General features: G+C 43.9%; 2 protein-coding genes across 2 annotated transcripts in view; both read left to right on the forward strand.

The window, feature by feature from the left end:
* The first annotated feature begins 7 nt into the window (after window positions 1-7).
* On the forward strand, window positions 8-13,163 carry PCMTD2 (protein-L-isoaspartate (D-aspartate) O-methyltransferase domain containing 2). The gene is made up of 6 exons (XM_041720187.2): window positions 8-325; window positions 2,558-2,886; window positions 4,132-4,234; window positions 5,978-6,149; window positions 6,977-7,100; window positions 8,856-13,163. Exons 1-6 carry the CDS (start codon window positions 15-17, stop codon window positions 9,236-9,238), a joined length of 1,422 nt encoding a protein of 473 aa, XP_041576121.1. The 5' UTR covers window positions 8-14; the 3' UTR covers window positions 9,239-13,163.
* A 144-nt stretch (window positions 13,164-13,307) lies between these two features.
* Window positions 13,308-21,670, forward strand: part of LOC100220938 (peroxidasin homolog) — a 46,206-nt gene continuing 37,843 nt past the window's right edge. The window contains exon 1 of the mRNA XM_030288384.4: window positions 13,308-15,828. Within this exon, the coding sequence (XP_030144244.4) occupies window positions 15,665-15,828 (164 nt within the window). The 5' untranslated portion in view covers window positions 13,308-15,664. The remainder of the gene's footprint in view (window positions 15,829-21,670) is intronic.

The raw sequence follows: 21,670 nt of genomic DNA on the forward strand, positions 1-21,670 counted from the left end.
GGTGCGCTCCGCGCATGCGCAGTGCCGCGAGCGGAGCTCAGCTGGGCAGTGTTTACAGCCCGAGCGCGCCGGCCTGGGCTGAGCGGAGGCGAACGGAACCGAACGGAGCCGAACGGAACCGAGCGGAACCGAGCGGAGCCGAACGGAACCGAACGGAGCCGAACGGAACCGAGCGGAACCGAGCGGAGCCGAACGGAACCGAACGGAGCCGAACGGAACCGAGCGGAGGCGAACGGAACCGAACGGAACCGAGCCCAGCCGAACGGAACGGAGCGGAACCGAACGGAACCGAGCCCAGCCGAACGGAGCCGAGCCATCCGCTGAGGTACCGCTTTTATCCGAAATCACGGAATCGCCTCCCGTTTGTCCCTCCCGGTGCTGTGTCAGGGCAGGGGCTGCCCCGGGGAGCAGTTCCGTGCCTCGGGCATCGCTGCGAGCCCTGCCCGGCGCTGCGGGTCCCGGTGTGGTGCTCCAGGCTGGGGCCGGGCTCGGGTTTGTTTCCCTCAGAGGCAGCGAGGGGATGTTTACACACGCAGAGCCGCCTTTGGTGTCTCTGTTTTGGGCAGAGGTCCGAATTCCTGCCTGTGGACTTTGGCCCTGCTCAGGTTTGGGGACATCTCTGTTTTGCCGTAGAAGCGAGAAAGAATGCACCCGAGGTTTGCTGCGGAGGGAGAAGGTTTTGTTTTGAAAAGTTTAATACAAGTAATTTATATCTATATCTAGATATAGGTATAGATATATATCCCGTTTCCCACCAAGTTAAGCGAGGCTGTGGAAGAGAGGAGTTTGAATGTCAGAGCTTTAAAACGTGCATTTTACTGGAAGCAGGATGATGTCCAGGGAAAGTGATGGTTTCAGGAGTGACTGACACCTGTCACAGCACGGGTATGCCCTGATCCCATTAGGAGAATGTCTCAGCTCTGTTTGTTTTGTTTTCGTAGCACATGGAAGAGCCCTTGTTGTCCATGGAGCTGAGCTGAAACCAGGTCAGACCAGTTGTCCCAGTAGGGCTTGCATACATCAGCAGGAATTTCTTGGTCATCCAAAGTGGAGCACTGTTAAAGGCACAACTTCGTGCTTTAAATCCAAAACCGTAGATTTTTAATTTTTTTTTTTTTAATAGCAAAAAGAGTGGAATAATAAAGGAAGCCTAAGAACAAAAATACATAAAAGAAAGCCAAGGGAATCAAGACCCTTGTTGAAGAGAGTATTTTAATGTGGAATGTTAAATAGAAGACTAAAGGTACAGGCAGCCCTGTGTTGCAAGTGCAGTGAGGTTTTGTGTATGTAAGAGGAGGGGGAAAAACATAATTGGTACATTAACCCACCTGAACCTTCAACCTGATGTGTTCCCACTGTGAAATAATAAAACAGAGTCATTTTTGGTAGAGAAAATGAAGGAGTAACTGTGGAAAGGGGAGACATGATGTTTTATTTCAAGTGTTACTAATGATCTTGAACTGGATTGCTGTGTTTGAGACATGAATGGATTAAGAACTGGCTCGAATTCCTTGCCTAAGTATATCCTGTTTTGTGTGCCTCTGCAGGTAATCAGATCAGTGTCTGTGAAATCTCCTTGGGGTTCTGTAGCTTTGCTTTGTTTCCTCAGAAAATGAAAGTTTGTAATTTGCTGTGGCTGAAAGCAACAAATAAACCCCAACAATTTCGCTGTAGGCAGATCTTTTGGTCCCAGGAATGAACTCCAAGGCTGCTGTTTCGTGGTTATTACTGTGAGCAGGGAAAGGCATTGTAAACAAACACATCTTAAATCGTGTTGTGCTTTCTGGAAAGGATTTTTTTTTCCTTAATGTATGAGAAGGGGAGAAGAAGCCAGGTTAATTTTGAGTGGTTGTTCCTCTGTAAGTTTTCCTTTAAAACCTGTAGGCTGCAGTGGGAATTCTCTCTGGAGCTGCTGTCTGTGTCATTAAGTGCTTCACTAATGGTGGTGGCTCAGGCTCTGGAGATGAGCTGTGTGAAAGTGCATTTGCTAAAGTGCATTTACCAAAGCAAGGTTGACAGGTCAGAGTTTTGTTGGTTTTTTGAACCTCTGTGCGGTCAATGTCCTGATGCACGTTCCAAGGAAATGCAGTTTGAGATTTTTCTGGATTTTCTGCCTGTGTCTTAGTCTCTTCAGCTGTCATTGGTGCTGTTAGAGGTAGAAAGTTTGTGTGTGACAGGAGCTCTGACACAGCCCAAACTTGCCTTGTTGTTTGGGCTTGCAGTGAAAAATGACCCCCAAGGGCAGGAGCTGGAATAATCCTTTCTATAAAACGGTTCAATGGAAAAGCTGATGTGAGGGTTTGAACACAGGCCTTGCACACTGAAATTGGCTATTGTGATTATTTTTCCCCCACTAGTGTCAGGTACTGACTGCCAGATCTGCTGCATTTTGTTTTCCATTGTTGGGATGGGGGACGGGAGTGCTGGGGTGAGGTTTTTGTGGAGCCTGTGGCCCTTGGAGCAGGTAAGGATCTCTCTCAAAGCATTCCATGTACATAATTTAGTGTTGGAGTGCATGTTCTGTACCTCACCTTGCTTTTTGTTATTTCACTTTTAGCGTTTATAGGAGGCTGCTGAAGATGGGAGGTGCGGTGAGTGCGGGAGAAGATAACGATGAATTAATTGATAACCTGAAGGAGGCCCAGTACATCAGGACAGAGCTGGTGGAACAAGCATTCCGAGCCATTGATCGGGCAGATTACTACCTGGAAGAGTTCAAAGACAATGCCTACAAGGATTTGGCGTGGAAGCATGGAAATATTCATCTCTCAGCACCATGCATTTACTCAGAGGTGATGGAAGCTTTGGACCTGCAACCAGGGCTCTCGTTTCTGAACCTTGGCAGTGGCACTGGTTATCTGAGTTCCATGGTTGGACTCATCCTGGGTAAATACCTCTTCAGTTACATTAACTGGTTGTGTCAGAGCTTTAAAAACAGGTTTTGAAATTGGGGATGAGGTATTCCTCCACTGAGGAAGCTAAAAAGGTAGCTGGGAAAGTAAAGGATGCATTAATCCAGCTCAGCAATTTACCAGGATTCTCACAACCTTCTCTGGAACTGGATGGAATCCAGATGTCTGTGGCAGATCAGAACAGGCAGCAGTGTATTTCCAGAGGTGGCTGTAGTGGATTCCTGCAGGTCTGGACACAAACCTGGGTTTGTTTCCCCTTAAGCAGGACCCCAGGTCAGGATCAGGAGTACAGAGTTGAAACTGGGACTGAGCAAGTCCACAGAAAGCTGTGACTGCTCTGTGCCTGGTTTGTGTTCACAGCCCTGTCTGGACTGAGACATGCTTGAGATCCACTTTTCACTCTTAACTCCCCAACACACAGATGGGAATATTCTCTGGAAAACACTTTAGTGCAGCAGAACTGATTTTGTGACCACATCTACAGTGGCACAAAGCAAATTATCCAAGTGGAATTGGACAATTTAAATTCTCCCTGCAGTGTTTCAGTCAGAGTTGTGCTGCTAGGATAGATAGCAAGTGGATGTAAGGTACTTACTTAAATTTTGGGGGAGTGTCCAGAATTTTAACTGCTGGGATGTTTATTCTCAGGGTAAAGTCTCATTTCCCATTTGTGATTTTTTCCTAGGTTTGTTGACATTACTTAGATACCAATATGTAACTCCAGGGCTTTTATATTCTTTTTGCAGAAGTTACCCTGTCAGTTCTGAATAAAAAGTATGAATGCTGAACAACTTTTGTATTTCCCAATTTGTTTTTGCTGTTAATTGAGGTACAGTGTATGATGACTGTTCCTGATTAATTGCAGAGATTTTTAGCATAAAAATAACATGGATGTGCTAAAACATGCAGACCACTGGGACTTTTTTTCCAGGTGGTCACTTTCACAGCAATGGCATCAATGTTTCCCTCCTATAGAGAAGTTTTCTGCATAGTTAAGAGCAAATGATTCAGAATCAGCTGTGCACAAGAGGCTCATTTGCTGCCAGAAATTGCAGGTATAGGGTTGCAAATCCCATTGTAGCAGTGAGAGAGCTGACCCTACACAAACACCGACTGACACTCATGGAACAATCTGCTGGAGGAGGGAGCCCAGAGCGTGTTAATCCTGCTGGATTGTGTGTTGTTGCTGTTGCCATTCCCTGCTGTTCTGCACTTGCAGGTCCTTTCGGGGTTAACCACGGTGTGGAGCTTCATTCTGACGTGATCGAATATGCGAAGCAGAAATTGGACTTTTTCATTAAAACAAGCGACAGCTTTGACAAGTAAGAATGCAAAATGCCTCTTGGGATTAATTTGGTGCTTTTGGCTTTACTCAGGGAAGTTCTTGCTCCCCTGTGGCCCCTCTGGATTCAGGGTAATCTGAGGATTCGGGCTCCTTAGGCTTGCTGAGCTGCAGTGTGTGACCTTTGAAGCCTGCGTGTGTTGTGGGGGTTTCAGAAATGTTTGCAGAGTTTTTAATAGCAGTGCTGATGTTGCAGAGCTTAGAGGGAGCTGAGGAAGTTTGTTTATTTTTAAATGCACTTGCAGTAACAGCTTAAAATGTCCAAGTAACAATACTTGGTTGTGCTCGTGACCTGAGAGCCTGCATGGTGATGAGATTATGAACTGGTTTTTGTGGTGGCCTAATGTGTTTTATCTGAGAAGAAGGAAAAATGGCATTTTAAAATATGAAGGTAGTTTTATGATGATTAAGTTGGTACTAAAACTGCCTGGGATTTGATTTATGTTCTTCCTTAGACCCTCCATTCTGCTGCTGTCACAAGTAATAACTTCCCAGCTAGATAACCATTGCCAATAGTAACCTCAGCAATAAAAGTTGTGGCTGTCACATTTTTGGATCAGTTTCATAGTTTGTTCAAGCAGGGAAGCAAAGCGTCTGTGAATACCTGATACCCTCCTCTCCTGGGAGGAAGAAAATGAAAATCATGGCATGCAGGATTTTAGGCTGCTCAGCCTTTTGCTGTTCCTGCTGCCCTGGGAAGCTGCCGAGGAGGGGATTGTATTTTCTTCATGTTGACAGAAAACTGAAAGTTTCTGGTGCTCAACAGGGTTTTTTTCAGTCATGTTGCTGTTGTTTGAGGAGATGTTTTAAGGAAGACTTTCTTCTCTCTCCGGACAAATATAGCTATGGAGCAAAAGCAAGCTGCATTCAGAAATTAACATGCCTGGAAAATTGGCTTTGCTGAGTGATGTCTGCTGGGTTGTGCTCCTGGAACAGCGTGTGCAGGAACTGTTCTCTGGCTGCTCTGAATGTCCAGCCCTCTTTGCAAACCCAGAAAGCTCCAGGAAGCATTTAGGAATAAATAGGTGCTGTGTTGAGCTGCCACTCAAGATAGCAGTAAAAGAATGGATGTGTTGAACAACTCCTTCCAAAATCAGCCTTTAAATGTAGGGCTTAAAACTTGGGGAGTTTGTGAGCTTGTAAGAAAACCAGAGGCATCAGAGAAATTTTTCTTCTAAACCAAATCAGAAATACTGTAGGCAAAAAGTCTTTTTATGAAGACTGAAATCACAATTCTTTTGAAGCTGATGGGAAAACTTCCATTGACTTCAGCACAGCTTACTTCTGTATCATCAGGAGGTAGTTCCCCACATCTGGAAACCAGTTAAAAGCTTTTGAAAATGCAAAAGTAAACCCAGGTGCAGTCCTTAAAAGACTTTGATATTTGGAAATGCAGGTCTGGTATTTGTATTTGCATTTTACAACTGAGTCAGCATTAGGTGACTAAAAATAGCTTGTTCTGAAGAGTTACCTGCAGCTCAAGTATGAAATTATGCATCCTTATCCTTTGGAGATTTTAATCCATCAATTATGACCTCATTTTTTGTGGATTTGAGACTTCTAGCTGTATTCTCTAGAATAGATGGGTTTGGAGGAGAAATCCTGTAAAACCGTGGGGTTTTTTCAAGTGTTTTCCTTAGTTCACTTTTTCCAGAATTGTGCAAATAATTTATTTGGATAAATGGTTGTATTCTTGTCTAATACAAGTATTTTTCACTTTCAGGTTTGAATTTTGTGAGCCATCCTTTGTCATTGGCAATTGTTTAGAGATTTCTCCAGACTGCACTCAGTATGACCGTGTTTACTGTGGTGCTGGAGTCCAGAAGGAGCACGAGGACTACATGAAGAGCCTGTTGAAAGTTGGGGGAATTCTTGTCATGCCTCTAGAAGAGAAGGTTGAGTGCCTTTTTACTCATATTTCAGTTACTCTTAATTCTGATCTTTGTTTAGTCAGTAGCTGTTCCTTTATCTTGCCCTTGTATCAGGCTGAAGAAAGAATTAAGTGCACTGGTTTTCACTATGACTGAAAACTGAACTCTGCACATTCCTAATATTTAAGTTTATAGCTTTGCAGTCTTCCGTATATTACAATCTGTGTTAATTGCAGTTTTACTTCCACACTGCAGAAAATGTGAGCATAGCTTTGTTTGATTATATAATTTAGTGTTGTGCTTAATGGCAAAGCACAACATTTTGCACCCTGACTGGCTCTTGAAAGCGTGTGCAGGATGTCTTTATTTTTAAGTGTCAGTGGATTCTTTTAGTAAAAAGTGGGTTAAGTGCCTGACCTTTTACCACTGTCAGGGAACGTGAGAGGAGCAGGGTGCAGGGTTTCTTCCCAGTAAGAGGCTGTGCAGTGGGCTGGGGTAGGAGATTTGATCTGTGACCTTTTCAGGAGCGAGTGCTCATGGTGACTCAGGAGTTTTCCCAGAGGTCAGACACAGCTGCTCTGGTCCAGCCTGGAGGAATATCTGGGCAAGCAGAGTGACCCAAATTACCAGTGCCCATGCTCTGTTGCAATAGATGAGGTTACTTGGGGCTAGTCCTGCATGGAGTTCCCAATACTTTTTTCAAAAAATCAATAATGTTTCTCATCGCCTTTTACCGTTGCAGCTTCCAGTACTTCAACTTGTCCAGGCAGAAAAGTAATTTGTTCATTTTTTTGTTCAAAAATCTCACTGTAGTTGCCAGAATAGATAATAATCTCCTTGTTTTGCCTCAGTTGACTAAGATAACTCGGACTGGTCCTTCTGCCTGGGAGACCAAGAAGATTCTTGCTGTTTCCTTTGCTCCTTTAATTCAGCCAAACCACACAGATTCAGGAAAATCGAGGCTCGTTCACTTGCGTAAGTACAGACATTCCCGAGCTGGGAGAGTTCCTTCTGCTTGGCTGTGAGCTGTAACATCCCTGGGAATCCTTTCAAGGAAAATTACTCCAAATCCTTAATTTTTTAGAACAGTTGTCTGTCTTGTGCAAGCATTGGAGTTGAATGAAATAGATTCTAAATCACAGACTCACAGAATGGCCTGGCTTGGAAGTGACCTTAAGGATCATCTAATTCCAGTTTTCCTGCTGTGGGCAGGGGCACCTTCCACTGGGCCATCATTCTAAACACAAATTATTTCTTATGAAATTGTACCTGAGCTTTGCAGGGTGTTTTATCCTTGTTTTTGCACATTCTGTTCCAGTCCTGAATGATTGAATCCTGTCATGGTTCTCGGGCACTGTGCCACAAGGAGAGGAAAATAAACAAGCACTACCTTTGAGCAAATATTGTATCTACTCAAAGACTCTCACACCCAGTAATCCAGAATTATCCTGAACCTGGAATGCTTGAGGGACACAAGTTGTGCAGTACTTGGTTAGCTGTTTGAAATGCAGGTTGTATCAGTGGCCCCAATCTTTAGATTAAGACTTCAGTGTCAAGAAGCCTCTTAAGAGCACATGAAGACAGAGTTACTTTCATAAAGAGATTAGTCAGGCTTTGGTCTTAACCTGGAAAGGTGTCTGCATGACAGAGAGGAGCTCAGGAAACAGTCCACAGCATGCTAGAAAAGTCTCATAAATGCACGTTTCAGCATGTTCTCACTTCGTAGTGAGACCTGCCCATAAATTCTTTGTAGTTATTTTCTTCTTTTTTCATTCAGGTCCCAGCAAAGCTCACTTGTTGGCAGAGGACAGGGACTTTTTGTATCAGTTTTAATTCATTTTAGTTCATGGATCTGTGTGCATCTATACATTTTTTAATTTTAGCTGCATTTCTAGGCTGGCAGCAAATAAGTGCAGAAGACAGAATAGTCTTCCAAGCCATTACTGTGGGAGGCATTTTAATACAGTAACTTGCTGTAATGTTGCTATAATTACATCTACAAAATGGTTTCCAGCCTGTCTTCACCCACTAAGTCTGAAGCAGTTTTTGAAGAGCATAAATAGCACTTGTGTTTTATAAGTGCAGAACTTGGCAAAGCTGAAGGAGCTGTACAATAGAAAAATCATTTTATGGAAGAATTAAACAGACTTCAGGTCTAGTTATGTATCACAGGAAAATACCTGATTCTAAGCCATGAAACAATCACAGCTCCCATCACTAAGTCTGCATTCATACAATCTTTAATATGTGCGTCTTAGAATAATTGAGAATTTGAAATCAAGGTAGGAAACTTTTTAATGAGAGAAATGCACAATTAAATTTCGTTTGGAAAGTTGCAACACAGTTTATCCGAGTTGACAGGAGCTGAATAGAGCTGTTTGTGTAATCCCAGCAGGGAATTCAAATGGCCTGATTTAATCTGAGCAAACAGAACTTTTCCTGGGAGTACTTCTGGGGGAAGTTTCTCCATCTCAGCTCACAGCAAACAGAACTTTTCCTGGGAGTACTTCTGGGGGAAGTTTCTCCGTCTCAGCTCACAGCAAACAGAACTTTTCCTGGGAGTACTTCTGGGGGAAGTTTCTCCGTCTCAGCTCACAGCAAGCAGAACTTTTCCTGGGAGTACTTTTGGGGAAGTTTCTCCATCTCAGCTCACAGCAAACAGAACTTTTCCTGGGAGTACTTCTGGGGGAAGTTTCTCCGTCTCGGCTCACAGGTTTCATTTGCTTGCAGCCCCCGTGGCGGTTCGCAGCCTGCAGGACCTGGCTCGCATCGCCATCAGAGGCACCATCAAGAAGATCATCCATCAGGAGGCCATGAGCAGGGCTGGCAATGGGCTGAAGAGCCCGGCCAGGTTCAAGCGGAGGCGGCTGCGGCGCCGGCGCATGGAGACCATCGTGTTCCTGGACAAGGAGGTGTTCGCCAGCCGCATCTCCAGCCCCTCAGATGACAACAACAACAGCGAGGACATGGACGAGGAGAGGCCGGAGGAGGAGGAAACCAAACCCTCTGAACTAAAGCCAGAGCCTCCCGTAAACTTTCTGAGAGAAAAGGTCTTGAGCCTGCCGTTGCCCGATCCCTTGAAGTATTACTTGCTTTATTACAGGGAAAAGTAGATCTTCTTTTAGAAAGTGGGGAGTAGGCAGAGAATAAAGTATTCCTTAGGGCTTGACAAATGTGTCCCACTTGCTTGCCTGCGAATGTGACACCCGAGGCAGTAGGCTGGCTGGGGAATGTGGCTGCTGTAAACTTTGACATTATAGCTTTTTTGAGTTCCTTCTTTCTTCTCAGTTGTGTGCTCTAGTTTTATTCTACAGCAGGGATTCCTTAGGAAGCAAGTTGGTGAAGTGCTCAGCTGCTTATGGAAAGGAGGATTTAATTCCCTCGAAACTACCCGCAGGAGATATTCCTAAAAATCTCATGGCTGCTCTACCAAATATCAGTTGGGAAGAACTCCTGAGCAGCTCCCCAAAGACCTTTCCCGTCTGTGCTCTCTCCCACTGAACCTGCCATGTATTTGCCATGGTGTGTGTATAATGGAGGATGAAGATTATTAGTTAAAACCTGACCTGGCAAATCATGTTTCTTCCAGTAATCTGAAAAGCACAACTTTTACAGAAAGGAAAGAATTTTTTGCAATTACCCTTGTGGCATCCAGGTTTTGAATGAAATGGAAAGCATCAGCTCCCCTTTGGTTGGTCTGCTTTGCTTGTAAATTATATATAATTTTTCAGTAAAAAGTGTTTCACAAAATACTATTTTTTTTAAAGGGAAAACCCCTGTTCTAGAGAACGAGTTGTTAGATTTTTGTGGTTCTTTTAAAGTGATGGAGGCAAGTGAGGAATTGCAAAGCTGTTTAACTTTGACAGGATGCAAGGGTAGTCAGGGTTGGGACTGCTGTCTCTGAAAATGTTTACAGAGTAATTCTGAGTGGAGAGAACAATTCGGAGGGTAGAGAAAAGCTGCAGAGCAGTGAGTTTGTGCAAGCTGAAAGCAGTATCTGTGGGTTTTGCTGTCATGTGAGATAACTCAGATTGTCTGGGCTGAGCAGAGTGAGGTGCAGAGCAGCAGCCTGAGCAGTAAATCAGCCAAACAGAGTTTTGTGGGGGGTCTGCAGAACCTGAGAGCAGCCTAGAGAGCCAAACTGATGCAGTTCTCAGGGGTTCCTGTGTGTGTGTTCCTGCTGTGGCAAGGTGGCCAGAATACAACTTGTTCACCAGTGTTCCACAGGAGAGTGGAGCTGCTCAGCTTGGTAGGTGATTTTATTCCTGCAGCAATGAAGTGGAAATTTTAACAGGTTCTTATGGAAGGTCTTGTCACTCTGCAGTTCTGTGGATGTGAGCTGTAATTTTTATTTCCAAAATTCTCTGAAATGGAGATGGAGGGGGATGCCATGGAATCACAGGATCACAGAATGATTTGGGTTGGAAGGGACCTTAAAGATCATCTTGTTCCAACCCCCTGCCATGTACAGGGGCACCACCTTCCACTAGGCCAGGTTGCTCCCAGCCCCATCCAGCCTGGCCTTGGGCAGTTCCAGGAATGGGGAGTCCACAATCTATGTGGATAATAAAATACTGTGTTTAGAAGAGGTTTACTTGGTTCAGCCTGTTTGGAAAATGTACCTGGACTGGTAAAGGCTGGAAAGAAAACCTGGAGTTTGTGTTGATGTGAAATAGTCCTAAAGCTGGGGGGAATGAAAAGTTCTTTCTCAGCAAGTAATGAAACTGTGTTAAGGCATTGCCCCATCAGAAGCACTTAAGTTGGTATCACTTTGATATCTTTTGGGTTTTTTTGTGTGTGCTGTCTCCTCATTTTCTGAGGAGGAATGAGTGAAGACTGTATTGTCAAATGGTCCTGAGTTGCACAACTTGCTTCATGAAAAATAGTTTCAAAGGTCTGTGTGACTTAGAAAATAAATGAATTACATGTATGTCTGAGCCTGAAGTGGAGAACTTTTCCTTGCTTAACAGGATTTTTGTGTCTCTTCAGGAATATTGTCTGATAATCCTGTATCATGTGACTGCTGGCATGTAACAGTCATAGGATGGGTTTTGCCTCTGGTTTGCTGTCTCCACTTCTGATCTCAATGGTACCCCAAGTTATCCCCTGAAATCCTTGTTATCCAAGTTATCCCCAGAATCCCTTGGATTCTGATTTCTTTATTTGCAGTGAGCTGATGTTTCCTGTAAAGATGCACGTACCCATCATTGGATTCTGGCATCTCCCATGAATTTCTTTCTACAAATGCAAGTCCTGAATGTGGTGGTAAATAGAGGGTTAGTATAACCCGTGTGTAATTATTTTCAGTGCTTCCCTTCAGGCTATGGCCTCTTACTTGTTGGAAAAGTCTTTAATGGGTGTCATGCCAGGTATGTGCCTTTGGATTGTGGCACAATTTCCTTGCCCCTCCATAGTCCAGGGTGCCTCCTGCTTTTGGCTACCAGGTCATTCTTCAGTTTAATCACAGCACTGCTAAAGAAGTCCCTTTAAAAATGACATTAAACTTCAGGTTCCTGTTAGTGAGCCTTGCAGAGATTCTGTTAAAGCTGACCAGTTGAGGGAGGATTATCTTGCATTTATCCCTTGTTTGGTTTTTATCCCCATCCCAGCCGCAGCTGTAAAAGGTATTTTATCAGATTTTTCACCAGATTTGCCTTTTTTATTACATTTGCTAGATTTTGTAGCTTTCTATAAGATGCATAAATACTGCTATTTTTTTTCCTGGATAAGGTTGAATAAATAAATAAATATATATATATATAGGAAATCTATGTTCTAGCTTGTTGAATTATCCCCTTGTCCAAACAGATCTAAACAAATAGTAGAAATTTTATGTATAATATAACTGTGAAATAGTATTGCTTACAGCCTGTAAATAAAGGGGAATTGTAAATACATTTTCCTGTGCACAAGCACTTGCACTGTAGTTTTGTAGGCATTTCTAGCAGAGGGATTGAGGCAGAGCTGGGTTTGTATGGATCTGTGAGCTGTCCAGGAATTGTACCTGCTTTGTTTCCTTTTGTGTTCTCAGTAGTTATCACTTACTCCTTTTAGGTTTCGGTCCTGCAGCAAATTTGCAAAGAGAACTGAACTTTAAGCTGCTTTAGTCACGAGTGTGTAAGCTGAAAAATCTCTGTATAGAAACTAGAGTTCAGTTGGCCTGAGGCATGCCAGAAGTGTTATGCATTTTAAACTCAGTGTTTTAAACAGTGTTTCTGTATCAATAAATTCAGTAAAGACTTTTAGCCTTCTTAACGTGGCTTTGCATTATGTCGTGATTAGAATACTTTGTAGGTGAGTGCTTATTTCCATAATTGGAGGTCAGGACACAAAAACAGCAGAAGAAATGCTTAACAATATGGTGCGGGTGCATAGTTTTAGATGAACCCCTCAGAATGTGCTCTCTCAAACCTGCCCAGATGATGAGTTCCAAACCTTGAAGTAAAGCAGCTGTGCAGGATGAATTTTGGGATCAGCACACGCAGAACTGATGTATATTTATTGTGTCAGACTGATTAAAGAGTGGACTTTGTTCCCTGGCTGTTTGACCTGTAAATAACAGATACCAAAAGGTGATTTCATTCATTTCTGTACTTCAAGGAGTTGCCTAAACCAAATGTGTCGGAGTTTGTTCTGTGCATTCTGAACTGCAGCTCCCCTCTTGTCCCCTGGGCTCTCTCTGAGTGTTTAATTAACGTGGATTTTTAAGAGCGGGTGTTCAAGGCTTTCATTTCTCCAGTATTGAGAACAATATTTTGGTTTCAGCTGTGCTAGGAATCTGATCATAATAGCAAATACAGCTGCTGCTAATTAAATGAATCTGTTAACCTTTATTCCATAGGATAATTGCTTGTCTGTGTGTTTCTTCCTGTCATCTGTGTGTATGATAAATGTCCTTTTCCCAGCTATAACAGGAGATTAGTTCGATGTTAATGTTTTCCTTCACATGACGTGTGCTGAAAGAAAATCCTTTTCTGCTTTGAAAAGCCATGGATGTGTCATACAAACGGTATTGAGGAAATTAAACTTGTCAGATGATGTTTATGTTCACTTCATTGTAAAACATAGAACATCACTGTTCCCTGGGGTGTAGGGAGGGGGCAGGTCCCCTGAGGGAAATCTTTCTGCTGAAGAAAAAGGGACAGAAGGGAGAGTTAAAAATAAAAAATACAAAGGGTGAAGGGGAGAAAAAGCCCACCTCAGGGAACCCCCCCAACTCTTGCTTTCTACAGGCGTGAAAAGCCTGTGTAGCAGAGGCTGGAAAATGCTGGAGCATGGGACACAAGGGTTGACATCATTCCTGGTGTTCAGGAGACAAGTTTTGGTTCTTGCTGAGAGATGCACACTCCTTTTTAAAGAATTTGTCATGTTGATGGAAAATAAGACAAATTAATGTGAGAGTAAGGGGTCTGGGATTGCTGGTGTTCCTTAACCCTCATCCCATTTATCATGAGGGGAGATGAGATGAGCAAGCCAGGAGAGAAATGGTGAAGATCTGCTGCTCAGAAAATGTGTGGGATGCAGAATTTGCCTTCTTGCATTGAAACGATTCCCCATGCTCTGTTAAATCTGCTGACTTGGCTCAAGAGCCCAATCCTACAAAGCAGTGGGCAAATACCCCTCAGTCCATCCCAAAGCTGCTCCCCCACAGCACAGATGGACTTCGAAATGCAATTCCACAGACAGAACTCATCCCACAGAAATGGGACTGAGCCCTGGCCCAGCTCTCCTCTTTGCAGCACAAATAAAAAGGGATTTTTGTTGTTGTTGTTGCAGAGGGTTGGTTTAGAACTCTTGAGTTTATGCACCACAGAGGCAGAAAGCAAAAGCCTCATATTGGCAAAGTGGCCAGATGTGCCAGGGGAAACGATGGCTGCAAGAGAACCTCCATGTGCTTTGGAGAGAACATTTTTGTTTATCTTCCCAGCTTTGCAGAGCTGTCCTAGCAGAGTCCAGTGTGCTCCAGAGGGAGGAGATGTGAGGAGCAGTGAGGCTGCAAGGACAGAACTTCAGGCAGGAGGATTTTCACGAGATGTGCGTTGCCTGGTGCACATGGAGGATGTGCTTCCAGCGCACTCAACGCCTCTGGAATTAAAAGCTGTCCTATTCATCAGAGCAGTGGGGTTTTGGCTGCCAGTTGTAGGAAGGCTGAAGATGATAATTTGGCTTTTTACAACCCGTTTTTGTGAGCAGGGTTGGCCCTGGTTGGGTTGGATGGCCGCTAGAGGACACTCTGCCCAAAACCATGAGTTCAGTGAACTTGCTTAGATTTCCAAGTGATGGCAGGGCAAACAAACAGCTGATTAGTGCAGAAAGCCTGCAGGATAATTCTCTTTTGTAGCTGGACAAACGAATACACGTTTTACCCTCCATGGCATGAAATATAAGGTGAAACCACAAATCCAATGTTCTCTCCAAATGCTCAAGTGACAGAACGAGGACAGTTTAAATGTCACTCTTGTCTTCTTTGCCCCATTAATTACTTTGTAGTGTACAGTACAAAGCAGATGTGCAGGTTGATGGGAAGCTTTCATTTGACCTGCCAGGTTATGTGGGATGGTGCTGTGTTGGAAATTCCTCAAATACATTTATATCCTAATGTGTGTTAATGCCTCCCTCATGCTCAACCCATACATTTAGGATATTGTGTAGTTATAGCTTGAAACCTAAACTGCTTTCACTGCAGCTTCTTTATAAAGTGATTAATGCAACTGGAAACAAATCCTGCCTTTTGCATCTCAATTTTATCTTCCAGTGGGGAGAAACAAATGGAGGACTGCATTCCCTACAGTTCAAACTCACTAGATTTCATGTTTTTTACCCTTCTTCACCCCTCAGTTGCCTTAAATGTCTTTCACTCTGCCTGAGAAACTTTACAGATTCCAGGGTGGGGTTTTGCCTTCATTTGCAAGTTATTTATCTCTGTTAGTGATATCCCTTTTGAAATCCCTTATCTGTTACATCCCATGCCCACTCAATACCTGTAGGCATATTTTTGCTTGATGTTGTAACTACGTGCAACAGGAGACAGCCTCTATCCTGAAAGTCTTACAGCACTATACATTTGCCAGGCTGTTTGATAAGACTCTCTCTTTAGTTTGCAGACTGTGCTAGGGCAAAAATAATTAAAAAAAATTGACATAAAAAGCTTGGCCCTGGATCTTTTGCACCCCAGCTCAGCCCTGGCAGCACGAGGTCATTTTTTGGTTGCTGCCCATGGAGGTGCGTTGTGCTTTCAGACAGATGCCTGAGGAGAAGGTGAGGAGTTAATTTGCTGTTTAAAAGAAGCAACAAGGGAAAACAGATCCAGAGGAAGAGTTTGTATTTCAGCGCCACAATCAGAGAGGGGTGGGGACAGTGTGATCTCCAGTGATGTGCAGAATGGCAGAGGGGGTGGGCGGTTGGACTGTCAAACTGCCTTAATTTAATTGCAAACACATGCTGATGAGTCCCCTCCTCCTGGACCTCAGGGCTGGGAAACTTTTTTTTGTCAGCTCCCTGCAGCTCAGAATTGAGGCAAATACGCTCCAGCAAACACCATGCTGATCAAACCTTCAGTTCTTGGAGGCTTTTTGTATTTTCTCCTCCTGCCTGGTTTCTCCTGCTCCTGCCCCAGCCGCTGCCTGTGCTTCAGGACTACAGTGAGATGCATGCATCTGATGTTGGAAACCATCCCCGAGATCCCGCCCCAGACAAACATTCTGTGAGTAACCACTTCATTTTCCTGCCTTTCTTACCTGCATGGTCTTTAGAAAGAAGGGGGGGAAAAAAACAAACAAAAAAAAAACCTCAAGGCCAAAGGCATACATTTTATCCTCTTTTCCTCCTGCAGAATTATCAGCCTCAAGAACTGTTTTGTGCTTTTAAAACACGAAACAGAAACTGCCTCTTCTGGCATCAGTTAATTGCTAATGGGACAATCAAGGGAATTGAAAAATTTAATGAGAGTAATTCCAAGCAAGCACTGGAAGGCAGTTTTGGGGAATCAAAAGTCAAAAACTGTTAAACTGATCTTATGGAAAGGAACACAGTTTGCATTTTAGAAGGCTTTGTGTATGGGTGTAGGGGAGGGAGGAAATAGAGCAGCTCAGGCTTTTGTCTCCAGTGACATGAACACTTTCCTTATATATACAACACCATTTCAATACTGAATTTCTAAATACTGATTTTCCACTTTCTACTTGAACTGTTCAAACCAAAGTTGAGGCTTATTTGGAAAGTAACAGCTGTGGTAACTCACAGATTACTTGAGAAATAAGGAGAGGGAGCTGGTGGCTGAGTCCATTCAAACAGGAAAGGTGGAGAAAAAGGACATTGAATTCTTGGAGACTCCTAAAGAGCTCTTACTGAGAGGTGCAGAAGAGCACTTCCCTGTGATTCTAACTAATCCTACATTTAAAGGTGGCTTTAAGATGCAGTGACACATGACAAAATCCTTCCTTCTGTGCTATTACCCGATCCCTTGTCATGGATGACCCTTTTTTGTAAGTAGTTGGGAAGACTCGTCAAAAATGATTTTTCATTTTCATCCTCCTTAAGCTGCTGCTGGTTGCAAACCTTTTCCAACATGAGTTTGAGCAGCTTTTCCCTTTGCTTGCAACAACCTCACTTTTATCTCGGCTGGCTCATCCATGCCAGCGTTTCTCCCAGGAGCATCTCACTGATATTGCTAATGCACCTTCTCTGCTGGCAGCCAGAGGAACATGCTGTGGGCAGGATGCTGGCATTGGACTGCTGCCATCCAGGTCTGCTTTGGTGGGTGGAGAACACAGAGGTTCTTGCATTGGTGGCCCACAGGATGAGATCTACACTTGCTACAGCTGCCAAAGTGTTCTCACTGCCTGGGCTGGTGCTGGAGTGATTATTTGCAGTGTGACCCCGCTCAGTTCTTGCTCACTGGGCAGTGCTTACGTGCTCTTACAGTAACTTGCTCTTACCAACCTTTTCCTCCCTTTTATTCCCCTGAATCTTGAAATATTAAAATATTTAAAGAACCCTGACACTGATTTTAGCAAAATAACTTGTTCCTCTTTGTTTAGACCTAGATTTTATTGAGGGAAAAGTTTGTTCCGTTGGCTGGACTGAGGTATTTCTGAGATCATTGAAGCTAAATTCCTGTTCTCTGTTTGCAATGAGGCAACATTTGCTGTCACAGTGGAGCCTGAGTGTGTTTCTGCTAGAGATCCTTCCAGGGAAGTTTACTGTGTCACCAACTCTTCCCTAGTTCTGGAATGATGTGCTCCCTCAGGCAGCAGCACGCTGCATTCTCTGCACCACCTTGAATGGGAAACTGGCTTTTAAAACATTAAAGAAATAGTATAGGTTGAGATATTAAAACTGCAATATTGCAAAGGAAGATGACTCTTCATTAACCAGCATTTTTTAAGGTGATTTATCCATTTTAGCCTCTTTTACTACTGTTTGCTTAATTATAAGCAAACCACATATTGGTGATCAGACATAGACATAAAGACAATGAGCCTGGTGAGTGTGCTCTGTTGGCAGATCATGGGCCTTTGTGTGGCAAGGAAAAAACCTGACTGTCTGGCAGTCCTGAAGATCTAATGTGTGCAAATGCATTTCCCAGCCAGCATCCCATTTTTATTTGTTATAAATAGCATTTGAGTAATTAAACTTTTTTTGAATTGTGGAAGATCAAGGAATGCTTCTTAACCAAGCCCTGACTCCTCCAGCTTTTTGGTATGTTAGTGTTTCTCCTGGGACAACCCTTGTGTCAGACTGAACATTTGGAATTATAGCAAGAATAGTCTTGATCACGGAATTATTCTGAGCAGAAAATGTGGGATTGGGATATTTTCCACAGTTAATCTTTGGTGTGAACAGGACTGAGTCTGTGACTGCAACTCCAAGCACCGATCCCAGGCTCCAGCTCAGTTCCCTCGAAGAACAGCTGCAGTTTCCAGATGGAGTTTGCTTTGAAGTTGGGAGTTTGGGACTTTCTGACCTCCGTGACTCCGTGCCACCCTCTCTAAGACTCCTGGAAGAGTGGGGAAGTCTCCTAGCTGGCACAGGCTTGCTTCATCAGTGGCAGATGGCCCCTGGGGCCGCAGCCAGCTGGCAGCACTCGGAGCCGCCCATCGCCTTCTCGGAGCGATGCTGGGGTTGGCACAGAACCAGCTCCAGGATTGATGAGCTGTTACTGGCTCCTCTTGGGTCACCATTTCCCTCCTCCCTTCCCAGTCCCAGCTGGGTACAGCTGAGGATCTGGCCCAAAGTCTGGTTTTAGCAGTAGACTATTTATCTTTGGTAATGGAGACTGCTCGCTTTAGCCTGAGCGGAGAATGGGATGGCAGGAACGACTACACATGTACAGATAAGCCATAAAAATTCATGGCCTAGAACTGCAAACGTATTTTGGCTGGTGTCTGTTCAATTGGAACACGATTATCCAGATGTGATCTGCTGGTTACCGCTGGGATTCAGGCAGTTCTTCCAGCCAGCAGCCCAAGGAAGGGAACAGCTGTGGAACATACACTCTGAAAATTTCAATAGGTCTTTAACTTCACAGCCATTTGTTCTGCAGTGTGACATTTAAAACAATAAACTTCAAAACGTGTGGACATGAGTAGAAGAAATCCATGGCAAGAAGTTCCCCTCTGGCTGGCAGCTAATGGACTGCAATCCAATTATCCATGGGTTATTCTTCTTTCTGCATTATGCAGGGCACATAATGAATGAGTACTGCTGGAGAAACATAGCTGAGGGCACAGGGCAGGATCCAGGATCTGAACACATCGCTGTCATGAACTGAAGGTGACCCAGTTGTTCACAGACCTGGTTGCTAACTGGGCAGTGTAAGCATGGCCAGCTGGACAAGTTTTGTTTCCCTCCCTCGTTGTGCTGCTTTTGGTGCCTGCTCAGCTCCTCTCGTCCTCCTGAAGGAGGAAGGCTGGAGCAGGACAGGCTGTAGCTCTCTTAGTCTATTAATAAGCACGTTTTGAGAAGGAATTTTATACATTTTATACATTTACACATATGGTGGGGAAAGGTTTACTGAGCAAATGAGTTCTTGGAAATGCTGCTCCGTTTGTGGTCTCTGTCGTGTGTTTTGGGTGGAAGAAGAGATTACTCATTTCCTCTGTGTGTGAGGAAATGAGTATATCCTATATGCAGCCATTAAATGCACACCCACACATTCTGCATGTGCCAGGTAGAATCTCTTTCTGACTTCTGGCACTGTAATATTTAATCCTTATTAAACCTTCTAGAGGTGACCAAGAATTTCACGTTCTATTTTTAGAAGTCTCTCCATTGGCAGGAAAATGAGGAGGGAGGGTATTTCAAATATATTTTCCTTCTAGAAACATTCAGCATCTTTTGATAGAAGATTCCCAAGTCTTGTGACCATAGCTACCTTAAGTGTTTAAAATCCTGCTTTCCCTGAACTTCCTAGTCCTTCAGCATCCGGTTTCCACTTGGATATTTGTATTTTTGTTGCCCTCACCACATCCCTCTCCCTGCAGGAATACCAGGACTCTTTCCTGTTCTCTTTAAGGAGAAGTCAGTATTTTTTGGTGAAAGAATGTGTGTGTATTCTGGGTTAAAATTATAATGATCATGCTCTTAAAATGTGGAAGACTGACACTTAAGCTACATGAGACTCAATATTAAAGTGTTTATTTTACTTCCTCTGAATCAGGGTCAGAACATACTTCAGGAGGAGGGAAAGGTTTCTTCCTTTGATGTAGGCAGTATCTTGGATAAATGGTGCAAAGGAATTATGCATTAATAGAGTCACGCTGCCATGAATGCCCAAGAATAGACTCAGCTGCTTTGGGTAGGATCAGACCCTACTCTTCATCCCACTCCTAATAATAATAGCTCAAATTATCTAACATTGATGGATTCAGCATATTTTTATGTAATCTTCCAACATGAATATGTATTCAGGATGAAAACTATGTTTTGGAGGTATTCCTTGTCCCTACCCTTCCTGGAAAGAGCTAAAGGGATGCCAAGTGGTATTTGAAATGATCCCACCAGGAATGAGGCACCAGCTGAACCCTCCTGCCCTGGCACTGCCTTTCAGGCAGAGCATTCCCAGCATTTTACATGGACAGAAAAAGTGAGATCAAACCAGCTTGGTACACTGGCTGCTGGATTATGGTCAAGTTCTTGCCCCAGCTGACGCAGAGGGAGCCCTTTAGAAAACCTGACTCCTGTTTGTGGGTGCTGAAATCTTAAAAAGCTGGGTTCAGGAATGCCTGTGGTAATCTTCCTTATTAAAATCTAGTGTTTCTGAATCTTCAAAATAAGTGGTGTGGCAGTGCAGCAGGGAACCACAGCCTGTTCTACAGAGTGAGGCTCCCTGCAGCTGCTTCTCTCCACTTGTTTCAACCATGATCCCATCATTTCATTTCCTTGTATCTCCATGCTCAACATATTTTCCTTCCTCTTCACACTCTGAACAGTCAAATCTTGATGTCTTAAGCTGGTAAGGCCCAAAATAGCCAGGATTTGGAAAATCCCCAGCCCTGAGCCTCCCCATGGTCTCCCCATCTGCCTCGCAGGGCTGGCAGGGCTCATCTGTCCATGTAAGGGGTTCTGGGATGAAGGCTGTCATTTATTAAAGCCATTTGGGGACTTGTGTGTGACAGGGACATTCCTGAGTTGGGGAGCTGATGACAGTGAGTCTGGAAGGCTTTATTTCCATCTCAGCAAGGCAGTTTTCCCTTCCTGCCAGGAGTGGTGTGGTTTGGCAGGACTGGGGAACCTGCAGAGCTGACTCTGATGTTGTGCAGATAAATGTGAGGAACGAACATATTTCTGATGTTCTGGCTCTTCTTGTATATTGGAAACTTGTCTTGTATATTTTTAGGATGTGTTTAGGATGCCTTTCACACCCTCCCTTCCTTTGGAAGCACAGGGAGGAGCTTCAACCTCTTATCTCTGTAAAAGCACCTTTGCTCTCGGTGTCACTGCTGGTGGTGATTGTGTGGCTGCCACTTTCCAACCAGTTCTGGGCAGAGCCCTCAGCATCACTGCTGTGCACAGCAGTGGGAGCACAAAGGATTCTTCAATGACACAAACCCAGTAATTTCCACGGAACTGCAGTAAAACGCCTCTTGTAGCTAATTATCTGCTTAGTTAACATAGTAATACATGAGTCTGTGAAAGCCTAAATAGATTAAACAGAAGTGGAAGTTTCTTGTAAAAGCCATTGATTGCTTTGTGTGCTAATCACTGGTAATTATTTAACACAAGGCTTGCAGGGATGATTGTTCTGATAGCAGCTGAGAGGCTCAGACAGATTCCAGTGCCACTCTGTAAAGACCCATTTCCCCATCCATGTGCAAATTCTGGCATTCTTTGTAGTCTCTGTCAATAATTCCCAAATTCAGAAAAGGTGACTAATTTCTACAGCACATCCTGGATTATCCACATATTCCAGGTCATTTTCTTGTCAGAGCATGAGGGCTTGGTGAGATTTTAAAGTGAGCCAGTCACACTGGAGCTGTCCAGAGGGATCTGTGTTGGGTGATGCTGCTGTCCCAGGCCTCCACTCTGTGTGAAGGTAGAAAAGG

Source organism: Taeniopygia guttata, chromosome 20 (assembly GCF_048771995.1).
Source record: "Taeniopygia guttata chromosome 20, bTaeGut7.mat, whole genome shotgun sequence".
NCBI classification, from domain to species: domain Eukaryota; kingdom Metazoa; phylum Chordata; class Aves; order Passeriformes; family Estrildidae; genus Taeniopygia; species Taeniopygia guttata.

Coding starts and splice junctions, on each gene's coding strand:
- PCMTD2 (XM_041720187.2), top strand. CDS start 15: ATGCGCAGTGCCGCGAGCGGAGCTCAGCTGGGCAGTGTTTACAGCCCG. Junction 2,887..4,131: donor CATGGTTGGACTCATCCTGG/GTAAATACCTCT, acceptor CTGCACTTGCAG/GTCCTTTCGGGGTTAACCAC. Junction 6,150..6,976: donor TCATGCCTCTAGAAGAGAAG/GTTGAGTGCCTT, acceptor GTTTTGCCTCAG/TTGACTAAGATAACTCGGAC.